An 18,113-nucleotide genomic window follows, 5' to 3' on the forward strand; every position below is an offset into this window, starting at 1 on the left:
AATTTAAACTCTTCGAAAAAAAAATTGACTCGCGGTACCTCTGAATTCCAAAATAGATCCGGTTAATCGAAATCATGGTCGCTTTGAAATTCAAAGAAGAGCTACATTAATCTCTCAAAAAGACTAACATGGGTCTATTTTGAAATCAGAGGAATCACAAGTCAAATTTTTTTCTAAGGGATTAAATTGGGTCCTGTAAATTTTGTTGAGGACCCAAAATGTACTTTATTTTTGTAGTAAGTTCAAGCTTTTTTTCTTTATATTTTTATTTATTTTTAATACATTTAAAAATTTCTTTAAAAAAAAAATCGAGAACATTGTCCCCAATCTCCATCCTTAAATCTGTAGACGTAAATAATATTTCTTGGATCCGCTAGTCTCTCACGACTCTACTATATATGACCTTTGTCCCAATAGAAGAAATATTTCCCTTGAACTGATCGACATGATATCTTTACCAGGAGAAATAGGGAATCTATATAATCATTGCTTGGATTTTAAATGTTACAAGTGAGTAACATGTATCATATTTTAAAAGATCTTTATTATGTCGTATTATGTACAATTTCAATATTTTATTTTTATTATATGTATTATAAATTATAAATATTTAAAATGAATTTATTTTTTCTTTTTTCTTTTTTATCAAATCGTATTTGTTTTATAATCTATTAGAAATAAGATCCACATTCTATATAGATAAAATTTAACACAAAATTTAAAAGATAAATAGGAGTCAAGGCTAAAAGAAGAGAAAATGTTATTTAAAAAAATACACGGATAGGGGATGAATAAATTCCAACTAGTGGCCACTTTGTTTTTATTTTATGGCGTTTATTATTTTACCAAGTAAGACCAAAAAAAAAATGGAGGAAGTGATGTTTCATGTTAGTTATTAATATTGTGTTTATTATTTATCCAGCATTGATAGAATTTAAATCGCCTCAAAAGTAGGAAAAGGGAGGAGGCACGGCCAATTGATTGATGTAACAAAGTGACGTTGATTTCATATTTGCAACCATAATAAGTCAACACCCACCAACGCTACTGATTAAATTAATTATTAGATTGCAATCTTATATGTATCCAAATAATTACATGCCTTCACTTTTTCTGTAGTTATTTATAGTAGATAAGTTATTTGCATTAAGTTTAATATGATGTTGTTTTAGAACAGAAATCATGATGTTTTTATAATTTTAATTTATTTCAGAGTTATTATAATTTTTATAATTATAATTATTTAATATTTTAATCCCAAAACAACATTATTTTAAAAGTAAATACAGATAATTTATCTGCAGTAACTGCATAAATATATTTGTGTAATTATATTGGTTGAAAGTGGAAACACATGGTTAAATATGAGATATGGAGCTTTATTTATCCATCTCACCCTAAGTTTTTAACTGTAGCATGCATCAAGTTAGAAAGTGGAAACACATGGTTCTGTTTCTAGTTGCATCCTAGTGCAACCAAGTAACTAACCCATCTCATTTAAACTCGTAACATTGGTCAAAGTTTTACAACTAGAACTTAAAACGTTCAATAAAAGAGCACCCAAAAGTGGACATCCTAGAGGGCCATGCAATCAGCCAAATCAACATGGTTGAAAACGGTTATATAAAGACTAGAATCCCAGGTAAAGCTCCATATCCCATAAAGAAAACAAAAAGCCTTTCTATCAAGTAAACCCTATATCCACATCCAAATGGCATCCCCATCAAGTTTTGTTCCTTTTGTGGTTCTTGGTTTAGTTTTAGTGATTGGTGTTATTGTCCCTAGAGCTGAAGCCAGGCCAAGGGCATTCTTTGTATTTGGAGATTCACTTGTTGATAGTGGAAACAACAACTATTTGCTTACCACTGCACGTGCCAATGCCCCTCCTTATGGAATTGACTATCCAAGTCACAGACCAACTGGGCGTTTTTCTAACGGCTTCAACATTCCTGATCTTATCAGCTAAGTTTCCATTTCAAATCTCCAAGTCTCAAATACTTAGTGATATATCATAATAAATTAACGGTTATAACTCAATAAACTACAATCGTTATATAGACGGAAAACAACTGCTAATATGAAAAGTAAGACTCCTTAATCTCAATAGAATTTATCTATAACAAGCTGGGTTGTTTCAGCAGGTCAGCGTCTTGGTGCTGAGTCTACGATACCATACTTGAGCCCAGAATTAACGGAAGAGCACCTCCTAGTTGGTGCCAATTTTGCTTCAGCTGGAGTTGGAATCCTGAATGATACCGGAGTTCAGTTTGTAAGTTAATTAAGATGATTAATAAATTCGAAATTTTGTTTATCAAATAATAATGATACACGTGATAAAATATGATTTACTAATTACTAAAAATAACAATATCTATATGGGGTTAAATATTTTCACCTGACTCACACATGGTAACATTTGCAGTTGGCAATGCTTATTAATGCAACTTTTGCAGATGAAAATAATTAAAATGCGCAGACAGCTAAAGTATTTTCAAGAGTATCAAAAAAGAGTGACGGCTTTAATTGGTGCTTCGCGGGCAAAAAGACTCGTGAACCAAGCACTGGTCCTCATCACTGTTGGTGGCAATGATTTTGTAAACAACTACTACCTAGTAACCTCTTCAGCAAGGTCTCGCCAATATTTACTACCAGATTATGTCATGTTCCTCATCTGTGAGTACAGAAAGCACCTGCAGGTAAAATCCCAAAGACACAAAGCTGATCTTTTTTAATCTAATGACTCTCAGATGATGTGTCAAACTTTAAATTTGACAACTGTGTCAAAGAATCACGCCATATATATATATATATATATGAAGGGTTATATTTATAAACTTTTTGTTTAGAAACTCTTACAAATTACACTGTGTACTTCCGAAAGTATAGTAGATTACACTGTATATAATGTAATTTGCAAAAATTTATATATTTTTTTTGTAAAGAATCCTTCCCATATATATATATATGTGGGTTTGTATTCATCATGCAACGTGACCACAAAAAATTTCCTACAAACACAACATTTTGTGGGGTCCGCATTTTTTGAAGCAAAAAAAAAAAAAACTGCAGCACGGAAAACGAATCTCTATAACATAACACAATCATTTTTCCTACAACATAACTTTTATAAAACTCATATATATATATATATATATATATATATGTATATATATATATATATATATATGAAAATATTAACCTCACGTGATAGGAGACAACAAGCCTCTCCTACACACTCAAAAAGGTGTGGATCCCATTTTAAATTTTTTTCTTTCTTTTCTTGTACAATGAGATCCACGTAAAATTGTGAGTCCATGAGATATCATATCTTCTGTTGCATAAGAAAATATAATCCCATATATATATTGTTCTCTTAACTGTGATGCCTCTTTTTCAATTGTAATAATGCATTGCAGAGGCTATATGATTTGGGAGCTCGGCGAGTTCTTGTGACCGGGACAGGATCATTGGGTTGTGCCCCTGCAGAACGGGCTTTGCACAGCACAAATGGGCAATGTGCTCCTGATCTACAACGTGCTGCAGCATTGTACAACCCTCAACTAGAACAAATGATACAAGAACTCAACAGGGAAATTGGCAGTGACATTTTCATTGCTACAAATACAGCACAAATGAACAATGACTTCGTTAGTAACCCCACAGCTTATGGTACTATACACACTCTCTGTTACCAACTTTTATGTTAAGTAACTAGTTTCTCTCTATTGTACCATTCATGTGCTGACAACTCTGCTCACCAAAACTGAGTTAGCATCATATGAATGATGCAGTGAAATAAAAATTTCTTCCTTGTGCTTGCTGTTACTTGAAAATATGTCTTTTTGAGGACGAGCTTTGGAGTAACAGTAAGATTGTTCTTGGTCACGAATTCAAATTTAGAAAACAGAGTAAGATTATATACAATCGACTCTCAACCTTATCCCCTTTAAGTCGGAACCCTTTTTTATTGTTACATGGAAAGTAACACCACTTTTGTTGGTTAAGGAATAAAAATTTATTCTTCATGCATGGTTCTTATCATGGAATATATCCTAACATTTTATGTTGTTGAATTGGATAGGATTTATTACATCAAAAGTAGCTTGTTGCGGCCAAGGACCCTACAATGGTATTGGGCCATGCACGTCATCCTCTAACTTGTGCCCCGATCGAAACTTGTATGCATATTGGGATCCCTTCCATCCGTCTGAAAAGGCAAACAGACTTATTGTGGAGAAAATTATGTCAGGTTCTACAACGTACATGAAGCCAATGAATCTCAGCACCATTCTGGCCATGGATGCTAAAACATGAAGATAAACGAATGTGATAAACGGCATGATCACTATCTTGGTCGTGAATGCTAGTGCATGACAGCTCTAATTGTTATTGGGTTTAATTTGTTGTTTGTAAGGAGTAGTAAATTGTGTAATTTTCAATTGGGGTATGAATTTCGGGTTGTCATTTTGATTTTGAAAGAAAAAAACTTATTTATATAAAAAATTGCATTAGACAGAAACTAGTAAAGGGTTGTTTCAGTTAAAACTGTAATATTAAGAGTTTGAGTCTGAATTAAAATTTGATAGGGTGAGTTTTGTCCCTAATGTATTTATAAACTGACGGATGATATATATAAAAAAATAAATAAATGACTTTTCCATTTTATTTTTATTTTTTTGCAGATTATCTTTATTGGCTGACAACACAACATAGACTTGGCACTTCGTCAAGTTTTTAGCACATCATATATTACACTTTGCTTACATAAAGTTATTTAATCTTATCATGAATTTGGCATACTTTTCGATGATAGTGACACAAAGCATACCTAATTTTTCTCCCTAATTACATGGCCACATGCAGTAATGCCAAAAGGTTGACATCTTGTGTTTGAATTTTCAATTTTCAGTGACTGAGGTATAACGGTCTCGTAACGGAGAATAGATTCTATTTCCAATGTGAGAAATCAATTAACAGAACAGATCAGTTTGTCCCTAGGAGGCTGATTCAGTCATTTAAGTAGGATGTAAAACAGAATGAAACATTCTCTCATTTAATTTATTTAGTAAAATTAAAATATATTATTTGTTTATACAAAAAATAAATTATGTTTCAATCTTATGTCCTGTTGTATTTTACTTTTAAAACAAACCAAACATAAAATAGAATCTGTATAGTATCATCTTTCTCGTTGTTACGGTTACCAAACATTACCTTGTCTCTCCGAAAATTGTGGCTTAATGTGTTTATAGGTTTATCTTTAATTAATTGCATCAAACATAAATCTTGATATTAATTTCAAACATAAATACGGTAAAAAATTTCGATATATGTAAACAGTAAATAAAGGTATAGTATTTAAAGAATAGCGACTTAACTTTATTGTCACATTTTTAACATCAAGAAATAATACCGAGGCTTCAATTCAACCTTTCAACTTGACTTCTGAAGTCAGGACTATTTTTTCATGTACCCCACCAAAATTAATAAGGGCAACTTTGTCAGCAATTAGTGTGGCTAGAATATTGAGAAAGAAGGAGAGGTATATACCATCTCCTATATATTCATTTCTTGGCAATAATAAGAGGTAGTTAGAGGACAAAGAAAGAGAGAAAATAATAGAGGTTGAGGAAGTCTTGTCGCATGAGGGATGACATCGCGAAATGCAGCTAGCGTTGCATGATATTGCAAGAGTATATAGCCGATGTCATCCTCATGTGACACGATGCCCTACAACCACTTTCTTATAATCTCTTTCTAATGTTGTTTTCTTCATAAGAAAGTTTTACATGTAGGAGAAGTTATATTCTTTTACGGCTGAAGCAGCTACAAGTTTAAAGATGCTTCTTTATATGCTCTCACATATTACTCATCAAAGTGGATTGCGGCTCAGTAAGGTTCAATTTACATTCTTTCAAACAAATGATATATATAATGAAAATTTACATTCTTCCTTCTTCTGTTTTGTCAATATTCTGTCAATTTCCTTCCTTGCCATATCGGTTTGCCATGCGTTTTTTTTTCGGGTAAATAATTAATAATCAATGTAATTTATAAAATAAGTAATTATACTTTGTGTTTTATAATTAATAGTAATAATATGGGAAAAAAATCGTAGAAATCTTGTGTAGAAAAATAAGTAATTAATAATGAAAATTATAAAGATTAAAATTTTAATTAGTAATTTTGTGTTAATATTCTTATAATATTTTTAATTAGCAATTAATAAAATCCTAACAAATGTTTTAATTATTTTTTCATTACTGATTCAATCATAATAAATAACACACTAAGAAAAAATTAATTAATTTAAATAATTATAAATAAATAACACACTAACAAATGTTCTAAAGGAGACTGAGGTAAATGTTTCATTGCCTATAATTGTTACTCCATCTACTAAATTTTCTAATGTTGTTCCAGTTGTTGTAGAATAAGATGACAACACTGAACAACATTTGAATGAAGAAGTACTCCCAGCATATGCTAACTTGCAGAATGTTAATGCACAAGAACTACATGAAATAGAATTAAGAAGATCCCAAAGGGAACGTAGGCCAGCTATTTCGAATGATTATGTGGTTTACCTGCAAAAGTTAGATTATGACATTGGAATCAATAAAGATCTAGTTTCGTTTTCACAAGCCATAGAAAGTATAGAATCCGATAAATGGATTGAAGCTATGAAAGAAGAGCTAAAATCCATGGATCAGAATGATGTCTAGGATCTCGTCGAATTACATGAAGGTTCCAAAAGAGTCGGTTGTAAGTGGGTCTTTAAGACGAAACACGACTCTAATGGTAATATCGAACGATATAAAGCTAGACTTGTTGCCAAGGATTATACTCAGAAAGATGGCATTGATTATAAAGAGACATTTTCACCTGTCTCGAAAAAGGATTCATTAAGGATAATTATCGCATTGGTGGCTCATTATGATTTAGAGCTACATGAAATGGATGTGAAAACAGCCTTTCTTAATGGTGACTTAGAGGAGGAAGTTTATATGGATCAACTTGAAGGTTTTTCTATGGAAAGTGAAAGAAAATTAGTGTGTAAACTCAAAAGGTCAATATATGGACTTAAGCAAGCATCCCGACAATGGTATATCAAGTTCAATACCATTATTACATCTTTTGGATTTGAGAAAAACACAGTTGATCGGTGTATTTACTAGAAGATCAGTGGAAGCATCGACGAACCTGTTTTGGTGCAAGTGTGTGCAAGTGCACACACAAATTTTTGGAAGAAAGAAAAAAGAGAGAATATTTTGAGTCCTAAACAAAAACTAAAATTACAAGGCCCGATTTAATCTCTTAAAAAAAAAAATTGACTTTCAGTCCCTCTGAATTCCAAAATAGATCCGATTAGTCGAAATCATGGTTCCTCTGAAATTCAAAGAAAACTTACATTGGTCCCTAGAAAAGACTAACATGGGTCTATTTTGAAATTCAGAGGATCACGAGTCAATTTTTTTCTAAGGAATTAAATTGGGTCCTGTAATTTTTGTTGAGGACCTAAAAGGTACTTTATTTTTGTAGTAAGTTCAAGTTTTTTATTTATTTATATTCTTTTGTTTTTTAATACATTTAAAACTTTCTTTAAAAAAAAAAATTCTTGAGCATTGCCACCGAACCTCATCCCTAAATGTGCAGACATAAATAAAATTATTTGGGTCCACCACTGAGTGGAAGTAAGTTTGTTTTCTTAGTTCTTTATGTTGACGACATCTTACTTGCTGCAAATGATTTGAGTATATTGCGTGAGACTAAAGATTTTCTCTCAAAGAATTTTAAAATGAAAGATATGGGAAATGCGTCCTATGTGATTGGAATAGAAATATTTTGTGATCGATCACAAGGATGTTGGGACTATCTCAGAAAGGATATATTGAGAAAATTCTAGAGATATTTAATATGAGTAAATGCTCACCTGGGGTTGTTCATGTACAAGTTAAATGCTTAATGTATGCTCAAACATGTACTCGGCCGGATATCAGTTTTGCAATCGGGATGTTGGGCAGATATCAAAGTAATCCAGGAAAGGAACATTGGAAAGCTGCAAAGAAAGTTTTAAGATACCTTCAAGGCACAAAGGATCACATGCTCATGTACAAAAGGTCCAATGAATTAGAAGTAATTGAATATACTAATTCGGATTTTGGTGGATGTCTTGATAGTAGAAAGTCAACCTTTGGCTACTTGTTTATGTTTGCTCAAGGAGCCATATCGTGGAAAAGTGCAAAACAGACTATCGTTGCTTCATCCACTATGGAGGCAGAATTTGTGGCATGTTTTTAAGCCACAACTCATGCATTATGGCTGCAGAACTTTATTTCAGGGCTTGTGGTTGTCGATACCATTAGCAGGTCGCTGAAAATTTATTGTGATAATTCCGCAGCAGTACTCTTCTCTAAAAACGAAAGATACTCTAAAGGTGCCAAACGTATAGAGTTAAAGTATTTTTCCGTTAAAAAGGAGGTTCAGAAATAGGGAATGTCAATTATGCACATCAGAACTGAACACATGATGGCATACCCTTCGACGAAAGGGTTACAACCAAAGCTATTTAAAGAACATGTTGAAAGTATGGGCCTTGGTTGTATTAAAGATTATTGATGTGTGACACTCTGAGCTCACCTATCTGTTTCTGACATACATTATGTTTCCTTGTTATTTTATGGTTGTATACACATTATGAATTTTGACAAGGAAGTCTTTGTAAGATATTATGTGGACCATTATGTTTCCTATATTATGAATTTTATATGATGAATTATTGGTGTTTTAGTATATGGAAGGGAATGTACTGAATTAATAGCGCACTACTGCCATAACTCACACTTGACAATTTATCTTTTAAGATTAATGTATATTAAGAGATGCATGTATATTAAGATTAATCGGGCCAAGTAGGAGAATGTTAGAAAAATTAAGAATCAATTATAATATTAAAAGGATTTTATTATAATTATAATATTAAGATTCTGGATATTACCCATTAAACGTTATATGACTCAATTAATTACTGATACACTTAATCTCAATCATTGATTTAATTTGGTATATGATGGACTTACCAGATTATGAGGATTATGAGTTATGGAATATATATATATATATATATATATATATATATATATATATATATATATATATATGGTCCTCTCTCCCCTTCTACCCTAATGTCATTCTCTCCATCAGAATACATACTAAAGTAAAGAAGGTTTAGAGAGAGAAACTACTCTAATACAATTGCTCACAAGACGATGACTGTTGTTAATCCTTTATCATTGTTTTCGGGTATGTCTTTATCTCTTATGTGTATGTGAAAATCATGTATTCCCAAGATTTTTATCATGTTCTTATATTATGGTTTATGAACATGATATATTATGCAAATGCAAACTAACAGCATATCCGCATATAGTCAAAACACATGAAGTTACGAGAGAAGAACAAGTGACGGTCTATTATAGAAGTAAAAAAAAGCTTTCAGCAATTTCCGTACCCAAGGCACATGAAAACAAAGCCATATAACAGCGACAATTTAAAAGCATCTTGACATCTTGTAAATTAAAGAAAAAAAGAAGATAAAAAACTAAAAAGTAAGCTCTTTCCATTTCATTTGCTTTTTCATCCCTTCCCTTGCTCCACCTTATCATACAATCAACATCAAGCTTGTTACACAATAAAACGAGAGCAGTAAAGCTCAACATCGGCTAAAATATTCTCAGTTGAGTTAGACCTAAGAATTTTCAATGCTGGCTGTTGATTGCTCAAGGCAAGTGAAAAGGAGAGATGAATATAATATTATAACGAGGGATTTATGAGTCTTTTCACTTATATATACTATACTTAGCTCATTCTTTTCTAATGGGCGACTTTTTAATTACTCACTTGAATCCCAAGACAACTCACATTTACATTGTTCTTCTCATCTATTTTCAGGCAATATCACCTCATTTTTCTCATCTACCCTTTGATTCTAAGTGAGGTGATGTGCACCAAGAATTATTCAATGGTAACTAGGGACTACAGAGTCAATTCTGTCATTTAAGTCATAATATTGCAGAATATGCACCACCAGATTTGTCTCACTTTTTTCTTCTCAATATTAAAGATGATGTTATACTCTCAATATTAACTTTTCCAACTGAAAAGGCACATTAACTCACTGATCATGCTAACTAAAACTGAAGATGAAAACCAAAGCAGGTGGCAGGTGAAATAATCTTTTTAAGACCGCTGTTGACAGTTAGTTCTTGTCACACACACTGTTTTGATCCAAAATTTTCATCTGTTAACAATGATGTGATTAAAGTTTCAAGTCTTTTTGAACCTGGGCCAGGTCTGAGGACAGTGGTATTACCAATTACAGAACATGGATCAGACCCATTCTCCCTGCTTCCTATGCACCAGCCACCGGGAACAGCCATCCCAGGACCTCTGGACAACAGTTCAGCATCAATTTTGTCCAAAACTGAATCATTTCTGTGGAACTTCCTTGCAAAGGGAGCGTTGCTATCAACCATCCTTTTCATGTCAGCAAGTGTAAGGTAGTGAGGATGTTGCTTGGGAGGATTGTCCCAAGATATGAAGTGTAGATCACTACTAACAGTTGTATTCCTGAACTCTTGAGCATTACAAATGACAGTGTGGAAGTACCCTTCAGGGGAAGATATGAAATTTGAATAGTACATGAGAACAGTCCGAGGTAGGTTGTCCCATCCCCATATACAGTAATCAATGAACGATCTCGATAGTACCATCCAAGCAGAACCTAACAAGAGAGGGAAGTTTTAGGCAATCATATATGAATATGTTCTCAGGCACATAACCAAAACTTTAATTTAATTTCAAATTTTGAGGATTGTGCAGTTACGGTGTTTAACGAAAATTAAAAACTCCTGAAGGTTAAACAAAAGATAAGTATATGCATGCAATCCACAAGCCAAGTTCTTGGCTTGGGTCATGAAAAATCAGAACACCTACAATCAAAATAGAATCTCAAAGCACCAAAATTGGATCTGCAGCACAGCGTTACAATCAAAATCGATCCCAACTAGGACCTTGAGTGGATTGTTGTCCTACAACAAGTATATTTATTGAAGTGAAACAGAAAGAGGGTGTAAAGAATGCAATGTCAAGAAAAGACAGAGTAGTTTTATAAACTAGAACTTAACAAATAAAAGTCAAGTTCTACACACACCGAGTTCAAAAACTTTTATAATTACAGGATCTAGAGAATGCAGGAGAACAATCAAACTTTCTTCCATGCATCTTAAAACAAATACAAAATAATATCTTCAGCTTCAATAATTTAACCAATCACGATCCGTTCAAACCTAAAACTTTCTTCTAACGAAAAAAATCCTAACTCCTGAGCAAGCTAAAACGATCCTCTCATGTGAAAAAGTGGTCATGTGGTCATGTTATTTGATCATAACCACTCATTTAAAAATTATTTGATCATAACCACTCATTTAAAAATTATACATTTTTCTCTCTCTTATCTTATCATCAATGAGTGGTTGTGATCAAATAACATGACCACTTTTCCACGTAAGAGGATCCATTCCCAAAACTCATTAAAATTAACTCCAAAGAGCTAACATTTTGTGTGTTTTCACAAAAGCCTCTATAGTCTATGCGTAATAGGAATAAACTTAAAAGAGAAGCTAAAATAAACTTAAAAGAAAGAAAACCCAAAAACATAAAACAGATAAGAAAACAATGAGCACCTGTGAAAAGTTTGAAGGCCGTTGGCCTACTCCTCCTCTGGGTAATCCAGAACACATCTTGTTTCTTAGTCCTATACAACCCCGGATCAATAATTATTGGCCTTGCACGATAATGACTACATATAACACACACACACAGGTCAAATAATCTCACTCACAAAAACAACAACAAAAGGGTAAAAATAAAATAAAAAGAAAGAGACAAAGTAGTTCACTCACTCTTTCCACCCAATGTCACTAGTATGGTCAATGAAATTAAGATCGCGAGGCAAGTATGCAAACGCGTGCAGCAGATCTATAGTTAATCAAAACCCACAAAATACAAAAATCATTACCAAAACGGCTAAACAAAATGCAACATTTTGGAAAATGAAAAGGCACGAACCATCTTGGGTGACAAGTGGATAATCGGATGCACTTAGATTAATGAACCAATCCCAATCGTCACATTCCGACAACAATATGGCGGCGGCGTGAAGGGTGTTGGCGACCATGGTGGGGCCACGGTATGTGACGAGATTGGCTTTTGTTATCATCCTCACGTTCCCGAATCTTCGGAAGATTGGGTTACTCTCCACGTGGCTCTGTAGTTCGCGTCGCTCTTCAACAGAGGAATCCAGGTCGAGGTGCACCACGTAGCGGTTGCGGGGATGGTAGAGGGCGGAGAGGGTGCGTTTGAGGGCGGCGGCGTCGCCGGCGGAGCCGGAGATGAGGTAGGCGAGGCGGGGTGGTTGTGGTTGGGGAGATGAGGGGGGAAGGGGAAGTGGGTGGAGCTTGGTTTCGACGAAGAGGGAGTGAGGATTGGTGGTGGTGGTTGAAAGGTAGAATGGGAAAATGGGAGTTATTGCTAGGAAGAAGATAAAGGAGATAGATAGCAACGAAGCTACGGCCACAGGTAAAACCCATCTTCGTTCTGTTGAGTGATGCTGCACGTAATAGTGCTTCAGTTTCTTCATTGTTATTTGGTTTCTATACCTGAAACTAAATGTGTGAGTGAGGACGAGAAGGAAGAGGGAGAAAGAGGTCTTTTTGAGAAACAAAATAGTGGCGTGCAATGGAACTTGATAAAGTTGGATAATCATTTAATTTTGGAAAATTGTTTTTGCAATTAAGTTATCTGTATTTATTTTCAAAATGATATTGTTTTGGTATTGAAATCTTAAAAAATTATAAATATAAATACTATTATAACCCTGAAATAAATTAAAATTACAAAAATACTATGATTTCCGCCTGAAAACGACATCATATTGGGCTTACTTACTACAGATAACTTATCTACAATAACTCAGAAAAAACAAACCCTTTAATTTTTCATGACTTTTAATGTATATTTTAAGGGAAAACACAACTTATTTCATTTCACTCTCGAAAGAAGTGGGACCCACACCTTTTTTTTTGTTCTCTCCTCTATAATATAATCTATCTCTTTCTCTCACTTAAAAAGACACAATTTCACTTCATTTAAAATAACACATACTTTCTCCATATATTAAATATTATACTTATATCTATAAACAAATATTTATCATATTAACGGTTGACTGAAGTGTAATTATTTTTCTATTTTGTTTAAAATGATTAATGGATTCAAAATTTGATTATATTCCCATGTTTTAAAAGGAGTTTATGATTTTATCTTGAGACTTGCATTTGTCATTTAACATGACACAATAAATTTTTCTACACATAACATCTAGTGGAGCTCACACTTTTTGAAGAAAAATGAAAAAAAGTAATTACTGCACGCAAAACGAATCTCTATAACATTACACAATCATTTTTCCTACAACATAACTCTTATAAAACCCTTTTATCTTTTAATATTCTTATCAAAATAACTCTATTTTAATCCCAAGTGTTATAAGGATAATAGACAGTAAAAATAACATTGAAAATAATAATAGATACAAAGATTTTGTATTTTAAGCTATTATTTAAGAGTTAAACGTAATATTATGAAGGGATTAATATTTTTCATATTATAGGAGATAATTTTATTTTTTACACAAATATAAAAATATGTGAGTCCCATATGGGTTCATGTGAAGAGAAAAGATAAAAAAAGAGAATACGAATCCCACATATTTTTATGTGTGTAAAAGATAAAATTATCTCTTATAATCTGAGAAATACTAATCCTTATTATGAAACGTAATGTAGGGTAACATATTCATTTTCTAACATTTGTATTATTTTTCTCATTTCACTCTAATTGTAAGGAATATAAAAATTAACAGAAAAATATTTCTGTAGTTAATGCAAATAAGTTATCTGCATTTACTTACAAAACTATGTCATTTTGGGATTGAAATATTAGAAAATTATATTTTTAAAGACTATAATAACCCTGAAATAAATTAAAATTACAAAAAACCATAATTTTCGTCCCAAAACGACGTCGTATTAGACTTACTGCAGATAACTTATTTGCAAAGCGAACCCAAAAATTAAATATATAAAAAAGTAGAGAATAATTCTCATTTTCTGTTATTATCAATTATTAAATTTCCAAATAAGAAAAATGTCTTCCATTTTCATTGATCTGTTTTAATATCCATTACGAGAATGGTTATATTGACAAACTTTTTTTTTTTTACAAACTTACAAATAGACTATGTCTCTCACCCGTAAGACTTCACTCAAGAGTGTCTTACAAGTAAGACATAGTGTAGTTTGTAAACAAAAAGTTTATAAATATAACATTTCTCATCCCTTATTACCCATGATTCATGCTAAAAAGTAAAATAATATTTTTTGTATTTGTTTATATTTTCTCTTTTATATAAAATTAGGAAGAAAAAAATGGAGAAGAGAGAATATAAAAACACTCCAAAACAATATAGTTTCATTAAAAAGGACATAAAATTATATCATTTAAAATAATAAATATTGTTTAATATAATATTTATTTATCTATTTTTAATAAGAGAAAAATGTTTCTGTTTTGTTGCACAACAAATTTCTCTGCTACACTCTAAGTAAGTCTCATTAATCTTTTCTCTCTGTTCTATATACAATGGAATTCATTTATTTTAATGTAAATATGGCAACAAAAAAAACTTCAATAAAAGCAAAAATATTAAACCCTACACACAACAACAAAGGACACATTCTAGAACTTTTGCAGCTTTGCTAGTTGGGTGTCGTTTCAACTCCCATTCGGTTGGTGATCAATTAGTTGGCGATCAAACGGTGAAAAGAATTAGGATTGGTGAGGATTAGGACTAGATGCAGATTGATAATGATTTAATGCAAAGCCAAATTGCTGGATGTGAATAACTATCTTTTTTATCAATTTTTTTCCTAGATTGAATTATATTTTGATTCTGAGCATACTGGGCTCTTCTCACAATAAATTATGTGCTTTTATTTTTCTTTTGAAATTAACTCATGTACTATTTTTATAACTACTTATTAGTTGGTACCTCTAATTTTACACGTACGCTTCTTTCATCCGTTATTAACATGTCAAACATACATTCCAGCTTATCTTAATATTCCCTATTTTTACGCTCCATCTTATTTTAAATTTGTGTTATGCCTAAACCTGCTAATACCAACCCAAATTCAAACCTCCATTTCCAATCAATTATTTGCATCTCATTAACACCCATCATTGCAAAAACATCAATCACATTTTGGGATACACATTTTGATTCAGAGTGGAATGAATTTCTTCGAAAGGGCTAAAGTGGTGCGCCTGAGGAGCCACCATGACAAATACTTATTGGCAGATGATGACGAAGGAGTTTACCAAGACCGTAACGGGTGCTACAACAATGCTAAATGGACCGTGGAGATTGTTGAGGATTCAAACTCGATAAGATTGAAGAGTTGTTATGGAAAATACTTAACAGCCTCCAATATGCCATTCATGTTAGGTGCCACGGGTAAAAAAGTATTGCAAACACTTCCCACAAGATTAGATTCATCTTTGCAATGGGAACCCATAAGAGAAGGTACGCATGTAAGATTCAAGACACGTTATGGACAATACTTGCGTGCCAATGGAGGCCTACCACCATGGAGAAACTCCATAACACATGATATCCCACATAGGACAAAAACAACAAATTGGATTCTGTGGGATGTGGACCTTGTAGAACTTCGGCCACAACCACCCAAACCTGAACAAAAGCCCGCGCCTATTACCATGCCCAGTTCTCAGAATTCTACCCCATTGGATTGTTCTCCTCCTCATTCTCCTACACTTTCAGATAATGACTCCATTGCCGTAATTGATCTCAGATCTCCCAGACATATCGAGGTTTGTTCCATGCATAAAAATTTGATTTTTTTTTTGTATAATAAAAATTTGATTTTATAATTCATATAATGGTATAGTGATGCATGGCGAGAAATTATTGAGTACAATAATGGAGAATTTCCCTTGGTATGGTACACAGGACATATTTAGGTTCCATTTTTCGTGTTGTCCAAAGATTTTTCAGTCAAATATTTTATAGATATATCACTCTTTTACTTCTTAGATTTTACATCATAAACTCTTACTGAAACTATAAATTTGTATCCGAAAACTCTATACAATGTTTTCTTTTTCTTTTCTTTTTTCACAGATTTCTCCTGATTTTGCTTGATTTTTTTTTTTACTGATCTGTCCTCTTCATGGTTCTTAAAATATATAGGAGATTCATAAAACAAAGACAAAATTTCTGAAAGGCGAGAATAATTTACTCAAATTTTTAATTAAATTAGAGAGATAATAAGATGGGAAAAATATTTCTGCAATTAATGCAGATAAGTTATCTGCATTTATTTCCAAAACGACGTCGTTTTGGTATTGAAATCTTAAAAAATTATAAATATAAAGATTATTATAACCCTGAAATAAATTAAAATTACAAAAATACCATGATTTCCGCCTCAAAACAACGTCGTATTGGGCTACCCTAATAAGATATATGTTGCTTCTTTCCATACTCAATATATATATATATATATATATATATATATATGACCATATTATTGTTAATTAAACTTGGCAAGAAAATGCGACAAAAATAACCATATAATGTAAGGGAATCATTATATTTACAAACTCAAAGTTTACAAATTTTTACAAATTACATTATGTATTATGGGTAGTACATATTATTTAAGCATGTGCTATCCATAATATGTAGTTTGTAAGAGTTTGTAAACTTTGAGTTTGTAAATATGAGAAAGGATATTCTTACTACTAAAATTTTCTATTACCAACTCACTAACTATCTAATCACCTTTGGATCAACATTTTCTCTTTTTTCAAAATTTTTTTAGCATTCTCTCTCTTTGATTCAATGGTGATTAGATAGGTAGTAAAATTTTTTGGTAATAAGAATATTCTCTCTAGACATATATCTTATCCCATAGTGTAATGTGTCCTGGTGATTCTTTTCCTTTTTAATTCAAATTAAGTAAAATGTGCATCTGGTAATTTAGAGCTAAGTGGCATGAATTAAAGTACCCTATTTATCTTATACTGTTCCTTTTTTTTTTATGCAGTGCGGAGATTTAGATGAGACCGATTCACCGGTGAAAGAAGGAAGGATTATATTTTATAATGTGGGTGATGAAAATGGGGATGTTCATGATGAAAATGAAGAAAAATTCTTTACATTCAAAGGAAGTTGTGTGGAGGAGTTGAAGCAAAAGTTAAAGGAAGAGACAAGGCAAGATGATATTCTCGTATGTTGCCGCAACCCATTGAACGCGAAACTTTATCCCCTTCGTTTACAATTACCTCCCAACAATACTGATATGCACGTTGTCGTGGTTCCTTCCTCATTCCAAGGTGAGCATTTTCTACCAGTTTCATTTATACTCCCACTTTTGCAAGTTCAACAATCTTTTTTGCAAACTAGGGATATTTCTATTCTTTCATTAACATGGATGGTTTGGAACCTAGCTAAAATCTTTATTTGATGGTGTTGATAGGTTGTGGAAGCTAGGGTTCTCAACTTTAACTTTCACAAATTTTGATTTTGTTTGCAACATCGTGCAAATTTTGCTTTTATTCCCACATTCCTTATGCAATTTCTGTTTTTGACTTTTGAGCTTAGGTAATTATTGTCCTGCACATTTTTCTTAGTTTGTTATACCAATTTTTCTTAGTTTGTTATACCAATTGTCCTGCACATTTTTCTTAGTTTGTCATACAAATTTCTTGCTTTCAGTATAAACAAAAGAAGCTTCATGCTGGCACAAGTTCTTCCCTTAATAACCCAAATTTTCACTCGTGGAAGAAAAAAAGAAAAGAAAAGGAAAAAGGAAAACTCAGGAAAGTGGAAAAGAAAAAACAATTAGAACGTTTTGGTGGAACAACAGCAACAACGTAAGTTTCCACACTTCGTATTCCCCCTTTGT

General features: G+C 32.4%; 2 protein-coding genes and 1 pseudogene across 3 annotated transcripts; 2 read left to right on the plus strand and 1 right to left on the minus strand.

Moving 5' to 3' along the window:
- The first annotated feature begins 1,700 nt into the window (after positions 1–1,700).
- LOC133318009 (GDSL esterase/lipase LTL1-like) lies at positions 1,701–4,500 on the plus strand (annotated as a pseudogene).
- Positions 4,501–9,652: 5,152 nt separating this feature from the next.
- Positions 9,653–12,711, minus strand: LOC133318008 (beta-glucuronosyltransferase GlcAT14A-like). 2 transcript variants are annotated; one of them, XM_061519936.1, is made up of 4 exons: positions 12,130–12,711; positions 11,964–12,039; positions 11,745–11,815; positions 9,653–10,783 (listed from the first exon to the last, which is right to left on the minus strand). In XM_061519936.1, the coding sequence occupies exons 1-4, from the start codon at positions 12,698–12,700 to the stop codon at positions 10,269–10,271; spliced, it is 1,233 nt and encodes a 410-aa protein (XP_061375920.1). In that variant the 5' UTR covers positions 12,701–12,711; the 3' UTR covers positions 9,653–10,268. The 2 variants fall into 2 exon arrangements, with proteins under 2 accessions (XP_061375920.1, XP_061375919.1); XM_061519935.1 differs by having other exon boundaries at positions 11,745–11,860.
- Positions 12,712–15,414: 2,703 nt separating this feature from the next.
- Positions 15,415–17,698, plus strand: LOC133317989 (uncharacterized). The gene is made up of 3 exons (XM_061519912.1): positions 15,415–16,014; positions 17,253–17,541; positions 17,685–17,698. The coding sequence occupies exons 1-3, from the start codon at positions 15,415–15,417 to the stop codon at positions 17,696–17,698; spliced, it is 903 nt and encodes a 300-aa protein (XP_061375896.1).
- Positions 17,699–18,113: the final 415 nt, after the last annotated feature.

This window comes from Gastrolobium bilobum, unplaced genomic scaffold (assembly GCF_033153095.1).
Source record: "Gastrolobium bilobum isolate Gb01-03AN ecotype WA unplaced genomic scaffold, APGP_CSIRO_Gbil_v1 utg26319, whole genome shotgun sequence".
NCBI classification, from domain to species: domain Eukaryota; kingdom Viridiplantae; phylum Streptophyta; class Magnoliopsida; order Fabales; family Fabaceae; genus Gastrolobium; species Gastrolobium bilobum.

What these genes read in the sequence shown, in the direction of transcription:
- LOC133318008 (XM_061519935.1), bottom strand. Translation starts at nt 12,700, where the DNA reads ATGAAGAAACTGAAGCACTATTACGTGCAGCATCACTCAACAGAACGA. An exon ending in TCCACTTGTCACCCAAGATG is followed by an intron (nt 12,040 to 12,129) that starts GTTCGTGCCTTT and finishes GATTAACTATAG; the next exon opens with ATCTGCTGCACGCGTTTGCA. An exon ending in AGTGACATTGGGTGGAAAGA is followed by an intron (nt 11,861 to 11,963) that starts GTGAGTGAACTA and finishes TGTTATATGTAG; the next exon opens with TCATTATCGTGCAAGGCCAA.
- LOC133317989 (XM_061519912.1), top strand. Translation starts at nt 15,415, where the DNA reads ATGAATTTCTTCGAAAGGGCTAAAGTGGTGCGCCTGAGGAGCCACCAT. An exon ending in GATCTCCCAGACATATCGAG is followed by an intron (nt 16,015 to 17,252) that starts GTTTGTTCCATG and finishes TTTTTTATGCAG; the next exon opens with TGCGGAGATTTAGATGAGAC.